The sequence below is a fragment of the Pogona vitticeps genome, chromosome 1 (genome assembly GCF_051106095.1).
Source record: "Pogona vitticeps strain Pit_001003342236 chromosome 1, PviZW2.1, whole genome shotgun sequence".
NCBI lineage: Eukaryota > Metazoa > Chordata > Lepidosauria > Squamata > Agamidae > Pogona > Pogona vitticeps.
The window spans coordinates 80,542,922-80,569,743 of record NC_135783.1 but is presented as its reverse complement, the minus strand read 5'-3'; the positions used below and the strand labels follow the sequence as shown (position 1 = coordinate 80,569,743).

At 40.5% G+C, this 26,822-nt stretch overlaps 1 protein-coding gene across 2 annotated transcripts in view; it reads left to right on the top strand.

Annotated features, from left to right (window-relative positions):
* ARFGEF3 (ARFGEF family member 3) overlaps positions 1-26,822 on the top strand; it is a 97,178-nt gene that overhangs the window by 48,170 nt on the left and 22,186 nt on the right. Inside the window, exons 8-21 of one of the 2 annotated variants that reach the window (XM_020778763.3) lie at positions 896-974; positions 4,199-4,303; positions 5,267-5,591; positions 8,336-8,448; positions 9,720-10,630; positions 14,826-14,992; positions 16,245-16,410; positions 18,551-18,658; positions 20,517-20,732; positions 21,206-21,316; positions 22,569-22,719; positions 23,901-24,215; positions 25,417-25,550; positions 25,751-25,896. In XM_020778763.3, coding sequence (XP_020634422.3) covers positions 896-974; positions 4,199-4,303; positions 5,267-5,591; positions 8,336-8,448; positions 9,720-10,630; positions 14,826-14,992; positions 16,245-16,410; positions 18,551-18,658; positions 20,517-20,732; positions 21,206-21,316; positions 22,569-22,719; positions 23,901-24,215; positions 25,417-25,550; positions 25,751-25,896 — 3,047 coding nt within the window. Of the gene's footprint in view, positions 1-895; positions 975-4,198; positions 4,304-5,266; positions 5,592-8,335; positions 8,449-9,719; positions 10,631-14,825; positions 14,993-16,244; positions 16,411-18,550; positions 18,659-20,516; positions 20,733-21,205; positions 21,362-22,568; positions 22,720-23,900; positions 24,216-25,416; positions 25,551-25,750; positions 25,897-26,822 lie in introns of both variants that reach the window. The other variant, XM_020778636.3, reaches the window with a different exon arrangement.

Here is a 26,822-nt window from a genome sequence, read left to right as displayed (position 1 = left end):
CATAAAAAAGGTTGGCTCCAGCAAATGAGCCACCAGAAAGAGGTAGCTAAGGCATGAGTGCTGTGGATTCAGAGAATGCACATCAAAATCCCAGAAGAGTGCACCTTTCTTCAGAGATCTGATAGAAGAATTTATGCCTTTGAATTGCCACTAGTCTCAGTCATACTATAGAACCATTAGAATTGAATGAGTACATTAAGAGCAATTAAAATCAACAAAGAATATAGACATCCTATACCAGTCCACAACGTTGTTTTTTTACTCTGTTCTTAAAATCAGTCAGGAAGGAAACAGATCACAGCCCGAAAGGGAATGCATTCAGTAGTGGCAGAACCACAACAGAAGCAAACTCTCTCCTGTGAGCTTCTTGATGTCTTTAAGAGAACCTTTCCCGAAGACCTACAAGGGGAATGTGTGAAGCTCTATAGGTCCTTCTATATGCTCTCTCACCAAGGTTATATTCAAAACATTCTGCCAAAGCAGTAGTTGGGAAGCAATGGAGGCTCCTGTACAGACATTCCAAAGAAGAGAATGCTTCTCTTGTCATATTGGGTTCCCACTGCACTGTCTTTATCAAGTCCACAGTTACAGAAGTTGAGATGGTTCTGCAATTGTGTAGCTAAATGTGAGGATTGGCCTAAAACATTTTGCTGCTTGAGGCAAAAGGTAGTATATTCTTGATCCATCCAGTAGCAGGCTGGACAGGTAGTTGAGTTTTCTTTCAATTCTGGCCAGTTTAGTGGTGCAGGATTGGCAATGTCATACAGACAGAAGGGAGAAATTGAGGGCCTTCCACTTAACTCAGTGTCAGCTGCTTGACACAGTTGCCTCCTCCTGCCTAGTGACCTCTTGCATGTATGTTGCAGCTAATGTGTGCCCTTTGTCCTGTTTCCAGATTCAACAACAGAATCCCTTTGCGATGATGTTGTCTCAGTTTTTGCCGTTCTTTGTGAAAAGCTTCAGACAGTCATCAGGTAAATGGGTTTTCATGAAGTGGTGGAGAGTCGGCCATTGTACCTAGCCAGGATTGCTCTTGTAGTATTCTGTGGGTCCCCTACCCCATCCCAGAATTCTAGGGATCTTGGTTGCTATATCTCTCATTTTAAAGGACAGGCTTGTAACTTTCATGCATACAGACAATAGCTAGAAAAACTGTGTACTAACAACATGACTTCCATTTCTGATGCAAACTGTGCCTCCTGGGCCACACCGTTCCATGTAGTGTTTGCAGAAGCCTCAAGAGTTGGCAATCAAAACATCTTATGAAATGTAAGGGCTTAGTGCAGATTTTCAGTGAAGAAAAACTGTTTTTGCTAGCTGTAGACCTATGGGCAAAGCTGTGCATAATAAAAGTTATTGACCCACAGTTCTTGTTACTGGACCTCCTGGTGGAACTTCAGTTTGCTTCTGCCTTGGCTTGATTTTGAAGAGTCCCACAATGAGTCTTGTAGTATTCCTTTCAAATAAAAATGCTCCATCTAAGCATTAGTCTTTTTTGATGAGACAATGGCAAGCCAGCTTTTATTCCTGGCCTACATGTAATCAGCCCAATTAAGTGCAGTGCTCTTTGATGTGTTGCACTGCGGGATATGAAAAGCGTCATGGAAAGACTGAGGAGTGAATTGGGAAACTCTAGGTTATACATATTGTACTGGAAAAGCAGAGGTCTAGTTCTCTCAATAGTACTTTTTTACTTGTGCATCCTTTATTACGTCTGGAGACTGTAATTACTTTCACAGTTGTAATTATAGGCAGATAGTATCTCTCTGGTTTTGTTAAAACTAAGGAGCTTATTAGCAATAGTAGTGTTTATATTTATTTTAATTGTACGTGCATTCTTAATTACTGTAATAGTAGCTTGTTAGTGTAGTTTCTTGTTATTATTAATACAGAACAGTATGTGTTGTTACTGGCTTGCCAGTGCAGTTGTCTTGTATTATTAATACTGCACAGAAGCATATATTTCCCAGTGTTATCATACAGTCAATTGCAGTTGTTATGAGGGGCAGTATTTGCAAGGTCGCTCTTTTGAATGACTGATAAGGCAGTCCTTACTTGCTTTTCCATACCACAATAATGTCACCACCAAAATGAGCTCAGTAAGATGAGGATACAGTTTCCTTCATGCAGGGTCAAGGGCAACTCTGCCCCAATCCTCCAGGACCCACAGGGGCTGCGAAGTTGCTGTAGGGTTCTTACACAAAGACTGCTTCTCTCACAGATTAGCAGGAGCAGGCCGTGGCAATGGTAGCTTCCGGTGAGGAACACCAGTTCTTGGACTGCTTAAGGTGTTGGAGAACTATTATTCTTAAGCTGAAATAGAATACAACACATCCATCTGGTCCACCTGATCAAGTAAAGGCAAGCAGGACCAATAAAGCCAACAAATAATGTGCCAGCAACACAATGCATTTGCATCTGGAAGCCAGGTGATGGTAACAAATAATGAGAAGTTACTTTTGAATAATAACATTCCAGGCTCTTATATGTAGATCCAGCTGCCCTGCTTCTGTCAAGACCAGGCACAAAAGACACTCCAAAGAGGCATTGTAGTGATAACTCTTTTTTGCCTCTAGATGCCGTCTTGTAGGAAATCCCTCTCTCCATATATCATTATTTTAAACTACTAAAGATTTTAAACTACTAAAGCTAGAATAGAATGTCTTAGTGATTCATCATTTACAACCATTGCCTTGACAGAGGGATAATATAATGTCTGAAATCCGGTTGTATGGTGAAGTAAGTCAAACTGAAGTAGAGCTGTTGAATTAGTGGTTATTTGTTGAGTCAACCCTTAAAATGAATTGATTCAAATAGGCTTGCTTTAGTTGTGACTTCCTAAATTACACTAGACCCATTTGAATCGATGTAACCTATGGAGGAGTTGACTCACTAGATCTACACTTTATGTACAGTGGGCCTACTCTGGTGCTGCATATTGCACTAAGCAACAGGATTGCAGCCAGTGTATATTTTAATTTGTCTCTTCCCAAGAATTCCCTGGATTTTTCACTGAAATATATTTCAAAACATTAAATCATGCAGCTCCACTATGTTATATTGCTCTTCTATACCTTAATAAGATGTACATGTGCAGTTTGGATGTTTACTAAATAAATAAATAAATAGTTCTAGAGAAACATAATGTAGCTTAGATATTTGCCATTTCTAAAGCAAGAGTTACTCCAGAGAAAATCTTGTCCTTCCTATAGTACGCCAACCTTGGCATCATTTTTTTTTTTGAAAAGCCAGATTCAGCAGTTTTCAGGACAATGGGCCATAGGTTCATTTCATTATTTTTGCACCATGTTATTTTTATACCAAACATTTGTCTGAAGGAAGTTAAGCTACAAAGGAAGCATAAAAGGGAGTCAACATAACTTTCCTGCCAAGGGAGTCTACACTGGGTCTCCCTCTGCTGCCCTTCCATTGTCAAACACATTTTTTTTGCCTCAGGCAATGTAAACCTCCCTTTTATGTTTGTTGTCTTTAGTATACTTGTTTTGAAATGTTATGTTTTAAGTAAAATTTGTTTTTATTCTTAGTCCTATTTTTGTGTATACTACTGAAAGCATCTTTTTCGGAAGGAGAATTTGGGGTATATAAATAATGCAATTATATCATTATTTTTGCCCCACTCCTTCACGGAAGATCCATGTACAGAAGCAGACATATGGGTACATAGTTGCTGTGTATCTTCCTGTACATCAGAAGGTTCACCTGAGATTCACAGAACTTACTTCACACATCTCTAATGGTCATGAAAAAAGGTATCCCCATCCAAGAGTATGACTAGAACACAACCAGAGCCTGCAAAAATGAATGGAAGAGCTTTTACTTGGTATATTGTTATTGGGAGAAAGAGAAGTAGAAGCTTAACCCTCTACTGCTGAAATGAATGGGTTACCAAAAACAGTGACAAAAACGTTGTTTTAAATGTTGTGAAGTGTTCGGATGGCCTGATGTAATTCACATTTTATGAGTAAGCTGACAATATGATGCCTCCATCTTCATAATAAATTCATTTTTCTCTTTAGGTTAAATGGACTCCAGATAATTGCATTCAACTGTTCTCCTTTTCACTTGCTCAGTAGAGAACCTTCCTTTTGTGATACAGGAGGAATTATCCTCTGTCTTTTCATTGCAACTGTGCTTAACGAACAATGAAAGGTTAATTGTTTTTCTTCCATTTTGTCAGTGAGAATCAGCAATTGCAGCTTCTCTACCTGGAATGCATCCTCTCAATGCTGACTAGTTCCTCTCCCAGCATGCGTCACCATAAAGGATTCACTGACCTCATTTGGTAGGTTGGCCTGTGTTCAGCTATTCAGCAAACATACTAGAACTTTAGCCGTGCATAAAAGGACTTGGATTTTCATATATGAGCAAAGACGAAATAGTTTTTATTGCAGTATTTAAAAAAAAGAAATAGTATTATGGGAGGGGGGTAGGCTTTGATGTACCATGCTATGAAACTGCTTCAGGACTGAAATGCAAGAGCTTTCTTTCCATGCATTATAACATTGGGACTTAGAACAGACATCTTCTGCTTGCCTAGTGGCATATTGTGTCTGGAATGGAACCACAAGCAAGTCAGGCACGCATGCAGGTTACCGGTACATTGTAGTGGCTGAAGGACAGAGACCCAAAGGATACATTTATGTATACATTCAGACAATTTTTTAAAAAAAAAATGTTATTGCACTTCAAAAACTAACAGTTAGCCTTGAAGGTACCATAACACTTCTTAATTTTTAGTTTTGTCTGGCTGTGCTTGCACAGGCTAACCTGGCTACTTTTTTTAAAAAAACACTACATTTATGTACAGTTACATCTTTCATTGCTGCTGTTTTAATTTTTGTTGGCTTTTTCAAAATGTCGAGGTCAGAGGATGAGGACTTGTTTTGCTGGCAAAGCTGCTTCCGTCAGCGGAACCAGGATGAGAAACAATTCCACCCCTTCCTTACCACCCCACATGAATCCTTGAAATCTCTTTCAGACGGCTAAGCAGTTCTCCAGAGCAGGTTCTCAAGGTGCATGCAGAGCAGCATGGCGGCGGTGGGGGGGGGGGAGTACAAGTATAAAGTTTTATTGTGCTAGCAGTAAACTACGATCATAGGACAGCTTACTCTCCAGTCATCTCATTTATCCACATAACCATAATTATGTGGATGATTATTGGTTGTCAATGTAAGAATACAACATTTGTTTGTTTTTCTGTACCATCTCTTTGTTTATTCCACTACCACCTCTTTTTACTTGTCAGGAAACAGTTGTGCCCAGCCCTGGTAGTTATCTTGGGAAATCCACTCCATGACAAAACCATCACCTCCGCTCACAGCAGCAGCGGCCATGAGGCTGACTCTCCTTCCTTGGGGGTCTCTGATCATGGCCGCGGGTCTGGCTGCTCTTCGACCGCACCTGCCCTCAGTAGCCCTGTGGCCCGGACCATCTATTACATCGCTGCAGAACTCGTGCGTTTAGTGGGGTCGGTGGAGTCCATGAAGCCTGTCCTACAGTCCCTTTACCATCGGATGCTTTTATATCCCCCACCCCAGCACAGAGTGGAAGCTATCAAGATCATGAAAGAGGTGAATTAACCAGTGAAAGGTTTTGGTTCGTTTATTTCTTTGTTTTTTCTCCTTGACTTCAAGGAAAGGACAGCAGCGTGTTTGTTTGTTTGTTTGTTTGTTTGTACCCACTGCAAACTGTTTCCAAAGCCAGTTAGAGAATTTGGTTATTGTGCAGCTTAAAAGGATAGGTAGGTGGATGCAATGGTAAAATTAATAGATGTGGGGGGGAAGGAAATACTTTTGAAACAATTTTCATCAAAATACATGAGAATTAGAATGTTTTCAAGTTTTACCTCAATTTCAGTAGTGATGGGGATTCTCTGGGCAGTTGGATTCTACCTGTATGAAAGACCCTTCTCTGACTCCTACACCATTTTGCAGTATTCAAAGAAGGGATACGAAGCAGGGTTACCACAGTAGATCCAATGAAGTAGGAGCGGAGATGTGTGATCTCTCACAGATAGTACAAGCCACTGCTGTAGGCAGCTGGTGCCTCCAAGCAGATATAGGCTTATTGTGATCCCTGCAACCAACTCCTATGAATAAACTGTCTGCATTCTCCACTAGCTGAACTATCCTGATCAGCTTTAAGGGTAGTCCTGTGTAGACCATTCATGTAATAAGTCATGATCAGGGCAATAAAACTAACAAAGATGCAACTACAGCTAGCTTAGCAGCCTATCCTGAAGTAAAGGGAATAGGCTACTGCTGTTGTTTTCTTTAGTGCTTCCAGGTGACTACTGAGAATAGAGATAGATCTGCCAAAATATGAAGTAATTTGCTCAGCATTCAGGGAACTGATAATTAGTCCAGGAGGGTTTGAGGAATATATGTATCCAGGAAATATATACACAGGAGTGTCAATGGAAGCAGGGTCATAGAATACAAACTTAGAATGACACGTTACATAGCTATTGTTCACCATAGTAGAGTACTTTTCTTTGTGTTGCATGATCCAGTTGCCGTGTTGTGAGTAATCATGCTAAGGGCCGTTTTGTTACATAGCAGTCCTGTACAGACGTCCTACTGAGATCAATAGGTTTTAACTTCCAGGTTTGTAGGTGCAGGGTTGTAATCTAAAGATGATTTTGTTCCACAAGATCCCTCAGGTCCATCTCTGGAACATATTTGGAAAAGTGAAATGCAAATAAAATTGGCATTGACGAAATTGGCATCGCAGGGAAAATGTCTACAGAGGAAAACATGGTGATGCCGATGAGAATTAAATGTAATGGTTGAAATTGCTTTGGCTTTTTCTGTTGCCCTCCACCATAGTTGTAAAAGCAAAACTAATAATGCAGCAATGCTGCTTTGCTACCACTTCATGCTATGGCATTAGTCTGATTAATATATCATCAGAATCTGTTTTCCCCGCATTTATTTATTTCTGATTACAGTAACCGAAGCCATGTATTAAAATGTATATTAAAATGGCTCATTCACAGCAGCTACTCATAGACTCATGGCCAGATCTTCTCCTCCTTTGTGGTCATGGGGGACTGCATGTTGTCTGATGGGATATTATCTCTTTTTGTGATAATATTAAGTGGAACTTGTGAACTGCTTGCAGTGGTGCCCCGCATGACAACGATAATCCGTTCTGTTAAAATCGCTGTACAGCGAAATCGTTGTCATGTGAAAAAAAAAACCATTGGAATGCATTGAAAAACGATTAATGCGTTCCAGTGGGGGAAATACCTGATTGTCCTGCGAAGATCCTCCATAGGGCGGCCATTTAACAATTGCTGTCTTGTGAAAATTGGTCCGGAAAACAGCGGGGAGCCATTTTGCGGACCACCGATCAGCTGTTTAAAATTGTCGTCTTGCGAACAATCGGTTCGCGAAGCACGGACCTAATCGTTGTTAAACAAAAATCCCCCATGGGAAACATCGTTTTGCGATCTCTATAGTGATTGCAAAAAAGTCATCTTCAAGCAATTTCGTCGTCATGCGGGGTAAGCGTCTAGCAGGGCACCACTGTATCTATATGCTGTCCCTTGAGGAATAAGGCGAGTTTCCTTAAAGGGCCTCTTAGAAAAATTCAAAACAGGATCCTTTGTGAGTTCAGCATGCACAGCACCACTCAGTCAGCCTTGTTCACTTGTATATTTATTACATTTATGTTCTGCTTTTCATCCAAAGAGCTCATAGTATTGCACATGACTCTCTTTCTCCCTGCCTTATCCTTACAACAATTCTGTGTTATAGGTTAGACTGAAAGATACTGTGAGCCCAAGGTCACCCAGTGAGCTTCATGGCCCAGCATTAGTTCTAGTATCACTTCCCAGCCCATACTTGCCATATGTGTCTGTATATACTCTAAAACTATCAGTGGCAGAAATCCTGTTGAATCATTATGTAGGCATAATGTTGAGTTATGCTTACATTAGGGACAATAGTGCCAAGGTAGAAGTGCTGTTTACAAAGCATTTCTACTGATGTCTTGCACATTCATTCAAAACAGGGACCGTGTGACCAATTACACAGTCAACTTGCTCAGTCCTTGTTGACGGAGTGGAACACCCAACACATTTACACCGTCATAACATTACATTATGCCTGGACAAACAGGATTCCAAACAGTGCTTTGCAATCTAAATATAGAGTCCCTACTTTAAAGAGCGCTTACAAATTGGTTCAGGGTGTTCTTGGGCATATCAGACTATTGGAGAAATAAAGCTGCCTTCCAGTGCTGTGCATTTTATCTCAGCTGCATGAAGTATTTATTTTTTTCATACGGAGATTAACTGTATTCTGTTTAGATACTTGGCAGTCCTCGTCGCTTCTGTGATTTGGCAGGCCCCTGCTCCACTGAACCAGAATCCAGGAAGAGGTCCATTTCAAAAAGAAAATCCCATCTGGATCTTCTGAAACTGTATGCTCCATTTCTTAATTTGAGTCATATTTTCACCTAACCACTTAGATGACTATCATATTATTGGCTAAGTTTTCTTTGTTAAAGAAGAAGAAAAATAAAATGAAAAAAAACTGAATGGATCTGATTTATAGCATTATAATTAATACATAATATGTTAATTAGAACTAGTTCTAATTACCTTCCTCATTAAAAACTGATCAAAGAGTTTACAATTTGAGTTTACTCTTAAATTTAAAAAATATGTAGAAGGCATTTGAGGGAATGGGAAGAGTTCTGACACTGGAATCCACAAGATTTTATCACTAGAACTTTGAACTGCTATGTACATATCGGATAGTACTTAGATGAGGCCAGGTCTATCCACCATTTTATATTCTCCTTGCTTTTCAGTCACAAGCAGTGCACCTACCCCTGTTTCTTCCCAGGTCTGAGGATGATGTCATCCGTGGTAGCTTGCCAGGCTAGACTTCCTTCTCGGCTCTGTGAAGTTCCTGAATCAAGAATCCCTGGCTGTTCTCTGTACCTTTGGCAAGAAAACAATTGAGGTTTCAGCAAGAATAAATGGTTGCAATTGGAAAAAAAAACATGTTATCTTCAGATTTTTTTTTTAAAAAATGATTTTTGTATTGATTACTTAAAAGTAAGAAGAATCATGTAACAGCTAAAATGGAGATTTAATAGGTCTAAACACCAGATTAGAATAATGTAAACAAGGGAAAGGGGGGGAAAGAAATGGAAGCATGGAAGAAGAAAAACAAAACAAGAGTGTCTACACGTAGGCTTCTATAAAAGGCGTCCAAATATAAATATATATATCCATCTGCAATAGCTATCTATATACCATATGTTTGTATATCAACAATGTTGTAAGGTCTTCTGTCCACTGGGTGATTGGTGGTGGGCATTTTTCTTTCCAGTGTTGCAAATAAGTCTTTTTTGCATTTATAAGGGCATAGTGAGTCCATCTGCATTCATCATAGGCATCCTTCGGTCTCGAGAGACCATGGTAACATGCTCTGAATTGAGGAGTGTCCTCTCCAGAGCATGAAGCCTGGGTAAAGTAATATGGAGGATATTCATATTCATTCTATTCATGTGCTAAGTAGAGGTTAATTGTAAAGAGCGAAAAAGCACATTCTTTCTCCTTTTTATCACAGGACCCTTCCCCCACCTTCTTCCCTTATTAATGCTGTGACTTTATAGAATGCCTAGTGCAGCAAAGGAAAAAAAAACAGCAATGATTTTTCTTCTTCTTCATTTCATTTTAGGATCCTGGATGGGATGACAGAAGCTTGTATCAAAGGTGGCATTGAAGCATGTTATGCCTCAGTGTCTTGCGTCTGTGCTTTTCTTGGTACTTTAGATGAGTTAAGTCAAGGAAAAGGCCTGGAGGAGGAACAGGTCCACCTGCTTCTCCGACGCTTGGATGAACTGAAGGATGGGGCTGAGACAAGTAGAGATTCCATGGAGATTAATGACGCGGATTTCAGGTGGCAAAGACGTATCCTCTCCTCAGAGCATACTCCCTGGGATGCAGGCACTGAGAAAAGTCCTGACATTAGTATTAGTGTCACCACAGATACTGGTCAGACAACATTGGAAGGTGAACTTGGGCAAACCACGCCGGAAGATAATTCGGAATTGCGCAAAAATTCTCTACATTCACCAGCTGGACAATCAGGCAAAGAAATTCACTATAAAGAACCAGAATCTGAAATTGTTGACCAACCAGATGTTGTTCAACGGAGCCATACAGTTGTCTATCCAGATATCACTAACTTCCTGTCCGTAGATTGCAGGGCACGTTCCTGTGGATCCAGGTACAGTGAGAGCAATTTCAGCATAGATGACCAGGATCTTTCAAGGACTGAGTTTGACTCATGTGACCAATATTCTATGGCAGCAGAGAAGGATTCTGGAAGATCCGATGTTTCAGACATAGGTTCAGACAACTGCTCATTAGCTGATGAAGAGCAGACGCCAAGAGACTGTCCAGGACACAAGTCTTTACGGACAGCAGCCCTTTCCTTGAAACTGCTAAAGAACCAGGAAGCTGATCAGCACAGCGCTAGATTCTTTATCCAGTCTCTTGAAGCTCTCCTCCCTCGGCTAATAGCACTTCCAAAAGTAGAAGACGTTGATCTGGCCCTCCAGAACTTCTCCTCAACTTTTTGTTCAGGTTTGTGAAAAGATTGTTTGCTTTACAATCAGTATTAAATAAATTTCCACAGTGTCTTTTTGGAAATACCTATTATGGAACATCAATGATTAAGAATCTGTGATACATCAGACATAGCAACCCAGTCCAGTCATTTCAAAATTGTATTTATTTACACAGATAAATAGGAGTATTGCAGCCCTACCCCTTGTTTTGCTGTCCTACACATGGAAGATGATTTGTCTGAAAAGGAGAGCCTCTCCATCCATGGGTGCTCTCTCGTATGAGAGTTGGGACACTGATTTTTCCAGGTCTCGACCCACTTGGAGAGTGCTCACAGCAGAAAGGTAGCTTTCTTCAGATGCATAATGGCAGCATTGGGAACAGAGCAGAGCAGAGATGTAGCATTGCATTGTGTCCATGGCAAATAAATATACTATATTGGAGTGACTGAATGGTCTTGTATCTAGTTATGTTAAAATTCATCCACATTCTTGAGCACTGACATAGCTAGTTACAAGCAACATAGTTACCTATAACTTGTTACTTTTTAGTTGGCAATCAATGTAACTAATAGGTACAAAGTTACTGTTTTGATGCAACAGGTAAATACCTATGTTATTTATGCATAACAAGTACCACCTAGTTACTTTCAAATGTTACTTTTAAAGAGACCTTGAAAGCATTTTTAGAGACATTATGTCAGATGTTTATGACATTCTCTTATTAGTCCTAAGTGATAAGGAAAATATTCTTTGATTTTGTCTTTTTTATTTTTCTGTTTCCAGGGGGAATTGGAATTGGCTACTAGAAGAAACCAATTAATATTTTTCTGTGCTTTGTGTGTGTGTGCGCACGTGTGCTGCTGATTATGGCAATGAAACATGCTAATAAAGCACAGTGCAACAAATTACTTGACTGTCCAGAGTAACCATATAACAACCTATTGGCTTATTAGTAAATAACACGGTAACAAGTCCCTTCTAAAATATAACATTTCAAGCTGTCTTCTACTTATGGATCAATTCTGTGGAGGGATCGTAGTCTTCTTTCCTCAAAAAGAGCTAATTTACAAATCCTTATCTTTATGGACTTCTGAAAATCTGTTCACGGGGTGCTGAATACCTATCTTGTTTTCTCATGGATTTTTCCTATAAAATCCATGGGGAGTCTTCATGCTGATTTAAATGCTTCTGTGTGTATTTCAGTGTTAGAGAGGTCATGTTTAAGATCTGCCCGTTATATATACACTGTTTTAACAAAACTTTTCAGCCACCATCACATTTCAGCGACATATTTCTATGGAGTATCTAATCAAAGTGCTGATTACATAGGAGTTTCACTGGTATTTATGAATCTTAAACACTAATCCACTTTTAGAGGCGATTGTTCCATTAGCCATAAATCCAAATGTTTCTGTATACTTGACTGCTCAGAATGAAGCTGGATTTTCATGCTTAGTCAGATTTTAGAAGCAAGCTGTTTCATAGACATATACAGCTAATTCGTTGTGCACACTAATATGATGAACTGTTTTGTATGCAAAATTGTGCCATTAAGGATGTTGGAGAAGCCTTCCCATATGTTCTGAAGGAGCTCTTTGTAAAGCTGTGTCAACACCAGTGTTGAAATGTGCTTCTGTTGTGTAGGGTCAAGCTTTGTGGACTTCTGTGCTGTGATACAGGTCATGCAGATCACATGACTTTCCATCCCTTTCTCCTCACTCTTTCGAATATTATCCTTATTTCATGACTTTTAACTTACACTTTCCACTTATGTGCTTGTATAAAAAATGTGGTTGTTGGATCACATAATTCTATATCCCTGTATGTAAACATGACTATTCTACAGATTTGTTTCTTTTCTTTTTAAAAAAATATTTTATTGTATTTTTCCACTTTTCTATCTGTTGCAGCCAGAGTGATCCATTACAATATGTTCCATTCATTTAATCTTCTCTTATACTCTCTAACATAATATTAATCTAATCTAATCTACTTAAATTGATGTAGATTTCATCCAGGTATAAAGAGGTTCCCATTTATTATTATCCAGTCTGTCATTTAGTGTATCTGTCAAAATATCCATTTCTGCTAGTTCCAAAATCTTCTCAATAAATTCCTTCTTTGTCGGCTTTTCTTTTCTTTATCGCATTAGTGTCCTGCCCTTGGCATACAGTTGTGTTCAAAATTATTCAACCCCCACTGAAATTGAATGTTTTGGCCATTTTGACATTGATTTTGATCATTCAGTCATCTTGCTTACATTTACATGAAAGAGGCACTTGTAGGTCAGAGAAATATAACCTTAAGTTTATAATGAAATAACCACAAATGTCTTTTCTGTGCTCACATCATTATTAGTTTTTATTCAACCCCCAAGTGACATTCAATCTTAGTACTTAGTACAACATCCTTTTACAGTTATAACAGCTTTTAAACGTGAAGCATAGCTTGACACAAGTGTCTTGCAGCGATCTACGGGTATCTTCGCCCATTCTTCATGGGCAAAAGCCTCCAGTTCAGTCAAATGCTTAGGCTTGCGCACTGCAACTGCTTTCTTTAAGTCCCACCAGAGGTTCTCAATCGGATTTAAGTCTGGTGACTGCGATGGCCACTCCAAAATGTTCCAGCCTTTCCTCTGCAACCATGCTCTAGTGGACTTGGAGGTATGCTTGGGATCATTGTCCTGTTGAAAGGTCCAACGTCTCCCAAGCCTCAGGTGTGTGACGGACTGCATCACATTTTCATCCAATATCTCCTGGTACTGAAGAGAATTCATGGTACCTTGTACACGCTGAAGCTTCCCTGTACCTGCAGAAGCAAAACAGCCCCAAAGCATTATTGACCCTCCGCCATGCTTCACAGTAGGCAAGGTGTTCTTTTCGTCATATGCCTTGTTCTTCCTCCTCCAAACATAGCGTTGATCCATGGGCCCAAACAGTTCTAATTTTGTTTCATCAGTCCACAGAACACTATCCCACAACTTTTGTGGTTTGCCCACATGACTTTTGGCATACTGCAGTCGACTCTTCTTATTCTTGGGAGACAGCAAGGGGGTGCACCTGGGGGTTCTGGCATGGAGACCTTCATTACGCAGTGTGCTCCTTATTGTCTGAGCTGAAACTTCTATACCCACATCTGACAAATCTTTTTTCAGTTCCTCAGCAGTCACACGGGGACTTTTCACCACACTACGCTTCAGGTAGCGCACAGCAGTCGAAGTCAGCATCTTCTTTCTTCCACGACCAGGTAGCATTTCAACAGTGCCCTTTGCCTTGAATTTGCGAATGATGCTTCCTATGGTGTCTCTTGGTATGTTTAACTTCTTTGCAATCTTCTTATAGCCATTGCCCTTCCTGTGAAGACAAATCACCTCTTCTCTTGTCTTCCTGGACCATTCTCTTGACTTCACCATGTTTGTAACCACACCAGTAAATGTCTAGAAGGAGCTGAGTATCACAGTCATTTTAAAGCTGCCTAATTGGTGCTTATTATGCTTGATTGGTGCTCGGTGACATCCACAGGTGTTTTCAATACCTGATCGAAAACACCTGAATAAACCTCTCTTCTTCAGAGTGGTAGTCTTTAAGGGGTTGAATAATTGTGGCAATGAAGAAACCACAAAAGAAACATTTACTACTGTATTACATAAACAATTGATGTTATTTTAGTTGCATTTGGTTCTTTAAAACGTCCTTGTAGGATTTCATTCTGAATACAATTCCAAATGTACACTATAGTTCCTAAACCCCTTTACAGCATTGGGGGTTGAATAATTTTGAACACAACTGTACATGGTGGTCATTCAATGTGTGCATGTGAGAAAGAGAAAGAGATGGTGCAGAAAGCATCAGGACTTCTCCAAACCAAATCCAGCATTCTGATTATTACACTGGAGCATTTAACTCATTGTGACTCCCCTTCCAAAGCTGGGAAAGTGTTTTTAAGATCAGAGCTCTCCGAATCCACTAGCCATGCTGGCCTGAGGATTGTGGGAACTGGTGTTCAGAAAAGTAACTTTCCCAAGCCTTGCACCTATTTCCCTTCAACTAGAGCAGCCTGAAATGAGGATTTTGCAAGGCAATTATGTGTTACCGAAAGGTGCACTGCAGTTCAATAACTGTAATTTGCCGTGAGGAGAAAAAATTGCTTTGATTCATAAAATTTGGATTTCTGATATATGTCACCTCTTGTTATAACTGCCTGTTCGTTAGGTATGATGCAGTCTCCAGGATTCGAGGGGAATGCCGGTTTTGGCTTTCAGACACTGATGAATGCCGACAATCTCTACTTGGTCTCTCATTACACTCTTCTTTTGAACCTGAAGTTGTCTAATGGAGACTACTACAGAAAGAAGCCGTCCCAATCCCCCGTGCTAGTGGTGAGTGAATACAGATTACGGGGAAGAGATGTACTAAGACTGACTGGAGGTGGTCTTTATTTGTTTGTTTGTTTGTTTGTTTAAAACATTCCTGCCCTGCCTTTCCCCTTAAGAAGGACCTAAGGTGACTTGCACTGTTCAAAGATAATAATTAAAACAAAAACAAGTATACATTATGTTTGGCAGTTCTTGAGTTCTTGTATAATTTCTCAGCTCATCACATAGTAAGTATTAAATACTGAGATTCAATGCAGATTGGATGCATACTGTAGCCTTGAATGAGAGTAACTGGAACAGGGATAAGTTTGTATATGTTTTATAGCTTCTGAAGAGTGAGGAATTGAGAGAAACCAAGAGACAAACCACTGTAAACAATTGTTATGGGAAACAAAATGTTTTAAAAGGTATTGAAAATGATGGGGGAAGTGGAAATGATTTCTCTTGAGTCAAGAAAATTTTATACGTTTTTCATTAATTGTATGGGGAGAAAGAAATTGCAGTGGTGTGCTTGTCTCTGTTCATTCTTCTGGTTTGCACAAACAGTCGTTTGAACAAAATTTTAAACTATATTTTGCTAAAAATCCAAAACCTTTTTAAGAAACTGATGTGCGAAGAGGAGAGAATGTAACCTTAAAAGCCCCACTTGCCTGTTTGCTTGTTGATAACCTTTATACCCTGACTTTCTCCTCAAAAGCACCCAAGGTAGCTTAAGAGATTAAAAAATATTATTCAAAAAGCAAACCCATTTTTAGAAACCCATTCTTAGGCAGCCAGTTACTGAGAAGAAGCTTGCCTGAGGAAAAAGGTCTTTGCTTGTTCGTAGAAAGAAACCAAAGTGATCAACCTAAGGGATGCGGGGCGGGGGAGTTCCACAGCTTGGGAGCAACAACACAGAACCCCTTCTGTCATGTCCTCACCAAACACCCATGTGAGGGTGGCAGGACCTCTGAGAAAGAGGCCTCTTCTGATTGATACTCAAGCAGGCTCATAGATATGGTCTCTCAGGTAGCTTGGCCCCCAATAGTTTGTAACTCCATATGATATAACATCAGGATTTGGTGCTATATATGAACCACATCAAGAAAGAGAGAAGTTGGTATGTTGCTCGTAAACATCAGAATAATTTTGTATAAGCTTGTGATTTCAGTTTCATGCCAACCACATGTAATAGTAGTCAACTTAAATGACTATGAGGAAATCCATCCTGTCTGCTTCTGCCCTGCCATCCGGACTGTGTTTTTCCACTCTGCAGAAGGAGTTTATGAAGCAGGTCCAGTCCAGTGGAGTGTTGATGGTATTTTCTCAGGCTTGGGTCGAAGAAATTTATCATCAGGTACTGGAGAGAAACCTTTTGGGAGAGGCTGGATATTGGGGAAGCCCAGAAGAGCATAGCCTCCCACTCATCACCATGTTAACCGGTCAGTACTGGGGCACATAGCCATCGGAATATAAGGCACACCATTGAATAAAGATGTTAATTGGAGTTGCATCCTGCTTGAGTAATTCGTTCCTTTCAGAAATGTCTGACAAGTACTCAGTTGAGTGCATGGCCGTGTTGGGACCTTGGGGCCCTAAAGATTTCTCAAGGATTTCTTTTCATTCTCTAGTAGTCATATAATTAAAAAATTGTTTTCACCTTCCTTCCTGTTCTTTCTGTGGGAGCTCATACAGTCACAGCTTTATTGTGTGCTGATGACCTGGCTCTGTTATCTTGTAATACAATAGGCCTCAGGAAATCATTGACTACCCTTGGCTCTGCATATAAGGAGGAAAAGTTGGTTATTAACTATTCCAAACCTAAAGTCATTGTGTTTGGGAGGAGGTCTCAGAAATTCAATTGGCCCTTGGATGGAAGTCAGAACAGGTTGGTGTACACAAATATTTAAGGTTCAATGAAACATAAAGCTGCCATAAGGCTGTCAAGTAGCAAAATCATCATCCACCTGCAGAGACTCTAAGAGGTTGCCAGCTACTTAATCCATGTTTACAATCTTTAAAACTAAACTTGCAACACACCACGCAGAAATCTTGGGTGAAGGAGCTAAATTAGCCAAATCAGCTGTAGATATTTTGTAGAACAAGTTAATGGGAAATATTCTTTGACTACTACCCCCTCCCCCTTCTTAAATCTGAATTAGGATTACCCTCCCTCACTGCTAGGATTGACTTGCTTCATTTTAGATATTGGCTGAAGTTGAACAAGATGGAGGATGAACGTCTTGCCAGGCACTGCTATCCTGAGCAACTGAGATTAGGAGGTTGGGGACAGCTTGGCCAAAACTGGGCAATCCTTCATCCTCTTGATGGATATTTTGGTTGTTTTTGGGTGTACCCTTACTTTGAAAACTGGCTTTTTGATCAGGATGTGGGGGATCATGTGTGTGTGTGTGTGGGGGAATCTATGACTCTCGTTTCTCATCCTGGTTTGCAAAGATCAAAAGAAACCCATTTTTGGGTAAATTGTCTCCAACCATTGACCCTCTCCCAGGTTCGCAGGGCTTATATTCAACTGAGATTCCAGGTTATGCCATCTGCTTATCTAGAAGAGAAATATTCCACTGTTTGTCAATCACAACAAATTTGTCTTTTAGTTGGAACCAGGCTGAGGAAGCCATACACTATGGACTTTATGGCCCCTTCTATATGGAGCCATTGTATTATTGCCCAATATGCTGACAAAACATCCTAGGACATAAATAATAGAATTCTTGCATGAGGACCACCCTTTTTTCACCTGTATCCTTCTGTTCATTGTGGCAACTAAGAACTTATGCCACTCTTTCATAAAAATGGAATGTTTAGTGAAAAACAAATGCATAACTCAGTGTCCTGTTTTCAAATTCAAATTATTTTTAATTTTATCTTCTTTCTGGCTCTTATTTCAGCTTTGGCCATATATATCTACCAGACTGATCTTAGAGCTTTGTTTAAATTATATTCCTTAGTAGCATTCTCTCCCTTGTAGTTTCATTTTGCCTGTATTGCCATGTCTCATTGTGATGACTTACGCTTAAATACAATACAATATATTATGTAATGTGTCATATGTGCTGTTGAGGGTCCATTTCAAGGTTCCCTCATTTTTTCTGCTAAGGTGGCTGACAAGCAGGGAGAAGCACCTTCCTGGTGTTCATTTTAATTAATGAATCAGTTATGGCCACTCGTTCAGTTTCCTTTAGGAGCCAAGTTATGTCTTCCTGGCCTCCCCTTCAGTCTTTATAACTCATTCATTTTAATATTGCACTGTATTGCTTGTTTGTGCATTGCTTTGAGGAATTCTTGTTAGATGTTCTTTAGAAGATAGCATGTTGAGGGTGAGGACAGAAATAAATAAACAAATAGAACATTCACTGCAATTGCCCAGCATCACACACTGGTCAAATGTTGAAGCCAGAGCTTTCTTGCCTCACATTACCTTGCATACAAATGCTTCTTAAATGGGGGTGTTTCACACATTCATGGAATGGTGAGGCACTGAGAAGGACATATGCTTTGTGGAATCCATCCTTACATGTTTTTTTTTCTTATCCATAATAAACATGCTGTGTTTGTTTCCAGACATTGATGGTTTGGGGAGCAGTTCCATTGGTGGGCAGTTGATGGCTTCAGCATCCACACAGTCTCCTCTTACCCAGAATTGGAAGCCAGATGATGCAGTTGTGGCAGGTAGAAAGCACACGTATTGTGAAGCATGACTCCCCCCCCCCATAAATGTGTTATATTTTAGATTTCTTTTAAGGTGGTTTTATATTTTCACATTGACTATTTGGTGATTATCAAAGGGTATTTTTGCTGTTCTTTTGGCTCCTATGTGTGCCTCAACTGCATGCTAGATTAAGAAGCCTTCTAGCAAAACATTCCCCATTTTAAGCTTCTGGGCTAGTTTGCATCTTCCTTAACGAATTTAGGATTTATTTTCCTGTTTCAGCATTTTAGAAATCAGAGGGCTTTACCAGGTAGATCATATTTATCACACGATAAATTCACTTAGTATGATTTATTCTTTAAAAATTATATTTCGACACAGAGCTTGGAAAAACTACTTTTTTGACTATCAGTAACTGTGCAGAGTAGGGGTTTTTGATGTTTGTACTTTAGAAGAGTAGTGTTTTTTTCAAGCTGTGGTAGATATAATCTACTTCTAGAACAAACAGTTCTGTTCCAGTATATGTGTAAAATAGTGCAGAGTAATTAAAGCCAAATTGAATGGCAATGTGACCAAATGTTCAATTTCATGAGATAGATGTAGTTTTCTTAACTGAAATATCTTTTCTCAGATTCTGTTCCTTTTATCGTTCATGTCTAGTGGTTGGCCAAATGCTCAACTTTTTCTTTGTGGCCTCAATCAAATAGTACTGTAGATGTGTAGCCTGTTAGGTCTACTTTGGTTTTTATTAGCACTCTCTGATGCATCAGCCAAAGCCTGGTGCAAATGATGTAGGTGTAGAATTAGGAGTTGTGAGTCCAGGAACACATTCTGAATACTAAAGTGAAACACACTGTTATTTCACACAAAAATCCACCTTTGTTTTCCCAGGTTTTCCTAGTTTAATTACTGTGCATTAATGTGAATAAAGACCCCCCAAAAAATCATGGAAACACAAACTACTGAAAGCCAGAATACCTCAGTCAAACAAAGACGAAAAAGAAAAAAAAACCAGATAGTTACAGGGGATCATTCAAGGTAAAATGCATGAGAAATTAACTGCAGGAAGGCAATAACTTACATGTGAGACCCGATGCAGTGGTTAAATAGCAGTACTGCAGATAAGCCTCTGCTCACAACTTGAGTTCAATCCAGATGGGTTCAGGTGGCTGGCTCAAGGTGGTTTCATCCTTTCATCCTTCTGAGGTTGGTAAAATGAGTACCCACCTTGCTGGGGGGCAAAGTGCTCTCTGTGCAATTACTTTGTAAACCACCTAGAGAGTTCTGCAAGCATTATGGGGTGGTATATAAGTAAAAATAAATAAATACTTGTTGGAAAATCTGAGAGAATGCTTTGGGTGCAACACTGTATCATTATTCAGAGCTGCAGTATCTGAAGTTGAAATATCCATGTTGATGTTATCCTCTGACAAAAGACAAGCAAGAAGTAGAAAAGGTTAGAAATGGGGAGCAATCACTTTTCTGCTGAAGTTGCTTAAAAGAGTGGAAAACTGTAGAGTGCGGGTCTTTTTCCAAAATCTTATCCACGCACGTACTCGCTTTCAAGTCACCCATGTAATAGCAGAAATATGCTTGTGCTGCAGGCTGTCCTATTGATGTCATGGCCCCAGGTTGGCCCTGAACAGATGTCTGAAAGGACATTGTTGCCGATGCCACCTCATGAAGAGCTCTGGAGATCCTTGTCATAACACTCTGGTGACACATTGATTGATTCACATAAATGAAAATCGTGCCTAATTCTGCATTTTGGATTTTCCTTCTCCCTCCTCCCCTCCCATCAGCACGCCTTTCTTTCTTTTTTATGCAGTTTACTAAGAGCCAAAAGGTACAATCTGTTTCATATTTCTGCTGCTTCAGGTGTTGCTTTTGCCCGATATCTGCTAATTGGTTGTTGGAAGAATTTGATTGATACCTTATCGACCCCACTGACCGGCCGTATGGCAGGGAGTTCCAAAGGACTGGCATTCATTCTGGGAGCTGAAGGAATCAAGGAGCAGAACCAAAAGGAGAAGGATGCCATCTGCATGAGTCTAGATGGTCTGAGGAAAGCAGCCCGGCTTAGCTGTGCTTTAGGTAGGTGGCATTAATCGGCACAGGTTGCATTTTTTAGGTGAATTCACACATTGGATGCCATGCTTGAAAACAGAAGTGCAGTAAGTTAAATGGGCTGCTCCTACTTGGAGGAAGGCAGAGTAGTCCGTGGGCCTTCTGATGCCCTGACCTTACTCCCCACAGAACAGTAGTAGCAAGCATGCCTTTATGTACCTCCAGAAGCCTCCGGATGGGCTACTTTGCACCCCTGAGCCTGTTAAAGTCCTAAGGTCACCTCTTTTAATGATGCAGAAATGTTTCCTCTCCTGCAGCCAAAAGTTTAACAATCATGTTACTGAACTTGTTAGCAAAGCTTGGGAATTTTACTTTTTTGAACTGTAACTTCCAGAATCCTGAATGTTCAGGTTTCTGGAAGTTATCGGGGGGAAAAAAGAGTAACTTGTCCAAGCTCTGGTTCCTGATCCTTTGGGGTGGGGTTTTCTTTCTTGTTGTAGGGGTTGCTGCTAACTGTGCCTCTGCCCTTGCTCAAATGGCCGCTGCTTCCTGCGTGCAGGAGGAGAAAGAGGAAAGGGAGGTGCAGGAACCCAGCGATACCATCGCCCAAGGTACAGCAGTGCATCCACTGTCTCAATGCTCATTCATGGACATAGGTCAGTGTTGAGTTAAGTGTTATGACTGCTTAGAACCCTTTTAAAAATGTTTTTGTTTTCAACCTGTCTGTGATAGAGATTGCTCTCTCGCTGTATGTGCGTCAACAACAACGGCTGGCTCTTGACAAAGAAATAGAACGGGCAAGCTGGCAGGCACACTGGCTATGCTGCCTGAGGAATTCAAACAATGTTTTTCCAAAAGCACCACAAAGATGTAACGCTGGGGCTGGGGAGAGAGAGCAGGAAAAAAAAAGACAAAGGAGACTCGACTCCCATGGACAGAAACAAGAATTGTAATTTGACATGCACTTACCTAAGTATATGCAGTACTCGTTTCAGCAAGACTTATTCCCAAATAAGTTTGTGTAAGGTTGTGCCAACAGTCTTTGAAAGAAAGTAAGAAAATGTACTCTAGCTTGTAGTAGCTGAGGATGTCAGGAAATTTGTTTGCCCTACACCCAGCCAAAAAGGAGCCATGAGTTTCAGTGTAGGGCCGTGGAAGTGCAGACTCTGAGTGACTGATAACACTCTGTTTAACAAGATTTGGAAAGACATTCTCATCTGTACCACCAAAGGTGGAATCTGATGCCTGCGTTTCTAAGCTGAGTCTGCAGTCCTTGCCTTGCAGCTCACTTTAAGCCAAGGTGTCAGGCACATACTGTAGATCAGGATATTATTTTGGAACATTTGTGTTTTCTTCAGCACCTCAAACTCTGTGGGGCACAGTTTTATGAAGACATGTGCAGGATTGAAAGGTAGCTTGATATGTTTGTGATTTTTTAAAAAGGTCTAATAAAGGTGTCACCCACTTTTGTCTCGAAATTAGTTATTCCACCTGAACTTTCACATCTTTGCGGACAGCTGAGCCTCTGAACATTTTTAGTGGAGGGTATGAAAGCTGTTCCAGATGCCTATAGTAGCAGAGAAATCTGAATGGCATGGAAAAACCTAGCTCCTTTCATGCTTTCCACTGATTACCTAGAATTTGGGAGAGGTGCTGGCAAATACAATCCCTTTTCTTCCATCGATTCCATCTTCCCATTGTGTTCTGAAATAGAGTGGGTATGCCTACACTCAATCTGAGGTGCTAAATAAATGGGGCGGTGGTACAAGGAGAGACCTAGAGCAGAGAGCCTGTCTTATATCAAACCTACTAGGCATGCTCTTGTAGAAATAAGCAATTCTGTCTTTCTCACATGTGCTACAGTGAAACAGAAGGTGGAGCAAAAACTGGAGCAGATTGGGAAGACGCAAGGCGTCTGCCTCCACACAGCTCATGTTTTGTGCATGGATGCCATTCTCAGCGTAGGACTGGAGATGGGAAGCCACAATCAAGACTGCTGGCCACATGTGTTTAGGTAGGAGCTGGCAACCGTGGGTTTATTTTCAGTTCCAAGAGGTACTCACACACAGTAGTCTTGAAAACTACAAACAAGTGTTTGATTGTGGGTTGCCTGGTCAACACTTTTGGTGTGACTTTTTTAATGCCATAAAAGCAGCCAGACAGCACACCTGCCACAAAAATAACACAAAACATTACTCACTTTATTTTTCTGAATCAACAATATAACAAAAGCAATTGAAATTGTCATATAGGATTTTAGTATGTACGTGGTACTTCACTAAGTGACAATGGTAACCTGCCACAGTTGTACCACAGATTTAAAAATTTTTTTAAAAGGGAATAGATCTGTCTTATGCATCAAATTGTCCCTTATAGGAGCCCAGGATGACTAATGGTCTGTCTGTCTGTCTGTCTGTCTGTCTGTCTGTCTGTCTGTCTGTCTGCCTATTTATTTATTTATTTATTTATTTATTTATTTATTTATTTATTTATTTATATATATATATATGGCAGAAGGGATGGTAAAAGGGCCGCCCGAGATCTTAATGGTCAGGGAAAGCCTGGCAGAAGAGTCATGTCTTCAATGCTCATTTGAATCCATCCAGCAAGGGTGCCAGGTGGATCTCAATGGGCAGGTTGTTCCACAGGCCCCTTCCAGTAGCTGAAGATACTGTGCAGAAGGTTGATAGTCTAGGTGGTGTCCTGCTACAGCAACATGGCAGATACTGGATCCACAGGCAGGCAGGCAGATACATCCATCAGAATTCTTCAGTGTTGTCACATGAAAATATATACTAAAATATTTATGAAATGTGAGGGGGCTGTACTCACTTCTGTAATATAGTGTATGGGTTTATATATCATGATCTTCCTAGGTTTTTTTTCTCTTACATTCTCTTTCCAATTTGGCATTTTAAAAAATTGTTAAATTGTAATTTTAAAAAAATATTATAAATGAAAACAAAATCTCTATTTTAAAACTTACTTTTCAACTTTTATCCTCTCTATACCATTTACTCATATCTACTTGGTACAAAACCATTTGTGTCTTACAGTTATTACCTCTCACATTATATATTTGTGATGCTTGTCTATTCAAAATGATCTTTCTTTGCCTTTCCCAACATTTTTGTGAAATCTTTAAACATTTCTGAAACCATCAGTGAATTTTTTGGGAATGTTTTGATTTCTCAGAGTATGCGAGTACATCAGCACTCTGGAACATGCTCACTTCAGCGATGGCACACCTCAGCCACCCGTTACAATTACCCAGGCACAGCAGGCACCAGGAGGGCCACAAGAAGAAGATCAGGCCCCTGACTTTTCCCAAGAACTGAACCCGGAGCAAGAGACTGCACTGAGGAACACACCCGTCATTCAGCCAGTTTCCATTCAAGAACTCATCAAGGAGGCTAGCAAGGGGAGGGCGTTTGATTTCCGCGGAGGCAGCCTCATGAGTGGAAGTAATGCTGCCAAGGCTATCCTCACTCTTTCTACCCAGGCTGACAGGTATGGACAATAACGCATTGACAGTGAGCTGACGTTTCTTCAGAAAATGGCAGCGTAAACTTTACTGCGTTGGCATTCATCTGTGGTGCTGACAGTCCTGGATGACTTTCATAAATGTGCAAAGACAATAATATATTTAACTGTAGCTTCATCATGATCTCCCTAGATTACGTAAGAGTCTCCCCACCTGCACAGAATTTCCTTCACAGTGCTCAAGTGTTGAGAGTTTTGGCAAGAACCTCCCCTTCTGTTCTGCTGCGCATGCTCAAAGGCCTCACTGTCCTGCTCAGTTCCTTTCCAGCCAGCAGTGACAGCCTTGGAGTTTTTCAGCTGTTCTCAGAATTAGTCAGGGAATGTAATATGCATGAAAGGTAGAAATGTGCAGAAGTGTCTCCTGGATGCTCATCCCCTTCCCTTTGACACATTTGTACATTGTTTTAAACTGTACTGTAGGACAATATGAATAAACAGGAATGAACCTCATTGAGCCAAGTATTCCTGCACTCCTCTCTTTCCTTTCCTACTTCCACAAGTTAGGGAAGACACTTTCATAGCTGCCTTTCCTTAACTGTAACTTTTCTTGTTATCAGGACCTACAAGTGTGGCTAGTTTTAGCTCTGGTTAGTTTGAACAAGCCACCTTCAATAACTGTGGTTTGAATATTGGTTGTGTTGAATGCATATGTTTTTCTTAATAGTTGCAGTAAATAACCACTTCATTACACATCATATGAGGATCTTTATGTAATGCTATTGTCCAATTCCATCTTTTTCAAGCGCTGTCTCTTTTCTGGATTTTATTAGTTGCCTATAAGGACAGAAATGGAATAGATGATAATCATATTTGGATCTTACTCCTTTCACTCTAGTTCCGTTTGATATGCTGAATCACCATGTCATCTAGGTTCTCTCTGCTTTTGGATTGCACCAGCCCTTAAAGCCATTCTCATAAATCATTGTATAAGGAACAAGGGTGATAGTTGTGTCTGCTTAGTGTAGTGGTTCCCAACCTTGGGTCCCCAGATATTCTTGGACTGCAGCTCCCAAAAATCATGGTCAGCACATGTAGTGGTGAAGGCTTCTGGGAGTTTTAGTCCAAGAGCATCTGGGAGGCCAAGATAGGGAGGAAGGAATGGTTCAGTGTATTCCTTCTGCACTATGGGAAATGGTCTTAGCTAAATATCCTGCCACTTTGCCTGCAGGCTGTTTGAAGATGCTGTTGACAAGTTGAATCTAATGGCATTGTGTGGTTTCCTGTATCAGCTGAAGAAAGCCTCTCAAGCTCAGCTCTTCCACTCAGTCACTGACACTGTGGATTACTCCTTGGCAATGCCAGGTAAGCTTCTCAGTCAGAAAGTGCAATTCATGTGATGTGTGTGTGTGTGTGTGTGTGTGTGTGTGTGTGTGTGTGTGTGTGTGTGTGAGAGAGAGAGAGAGAGAGAGAGAGAGAGAGAGCATGCCTGCATACCTGCATGTGCACTGATATTCATCTTTCATATATATTAATAAGTGTTCTGCACTTTATTCCCATTGTAGGAGAAGTAAAATCCACTCAGGACAGGAAAAGTGCCCTCCACTTGTTCCGCCTGGGAGGGGCCATGCTTCGAATTGTAAGGAGTAAATCGCGCCCTCTGCTTCATCTTATGCGGTGTTGGAACCTGGTGGCCCCTCACCTAGTTGAGGTGAGAGAACTCTGGCTGGGAGGGGTGGGAGGAACTATATGACGCGTTCTGTGGGTTATTACAGTTTTCTGGTTGCAGAATGGAAGTCTTTGCAAATTTAAGACACATTAAAAGATGGTAGATGGGAGAAACCTTACAGGTGAGTTTAGATCTAGAGACGCTTTCTCCATTTGGCTGTTCTCTTGGTACTTTGGGCCACCCCACCCCAAAATTCCTATCTGATGGACATGCTGGCTGGGACTGATGGGAGCTGAAGTCCAATATGTCTAGAGGATACCAGGTTGAGGAAAACATCTCTGGATATTGTCAGAAAAATAATCCTGTATGATGAGCTGCATTCCTAGCCATCAGTTCCAAAAAACACCAGTGTAAAATTAGTAGCATTCATTTCTTGTATGAATGTCTAGCAATTGTTTTGTTTATTTTCAGTTTCTTTATTTTACCTGCAAGCTTTCTGGATAGCTCAGTGGTTTAGGTATCTGGCTGCGGAGGCAAAAGTTGGGAGTTTGATTCACCTTCGTGCCTCCTGGGAGTTGAGCCAGCCTTTGTGGCCATGGGTGAGCTGCACAGTTCCAGGATGCCCCCAGAAGAAGGAAATGGTAAATCATTTCTGGGTATTCTCTACCTGGAAAACCCTGAAATGTCCAAGTTGACTTGACAGCAGATCATTATTATATTTTACTTGCACACTGGCTCTGTTCTATCAGATCAGAACATTTCCCTGTGCCCATATGCTAATAGGCCTGTCCTCAAGGGAATTGTGTGGTCTGGCAAATAAAAGGTGGCAAAATAAAGCACAATAGACTCTTCCGATAATATTTTGGAGTAATGTTCTGGTTCTCATTGGTAAAGACAGAGACCTAAATTCAATCACTGGTCACAGCTAGAGTAGACCCCGTGAATCAGTTGCTGAATGGTAATTCTGC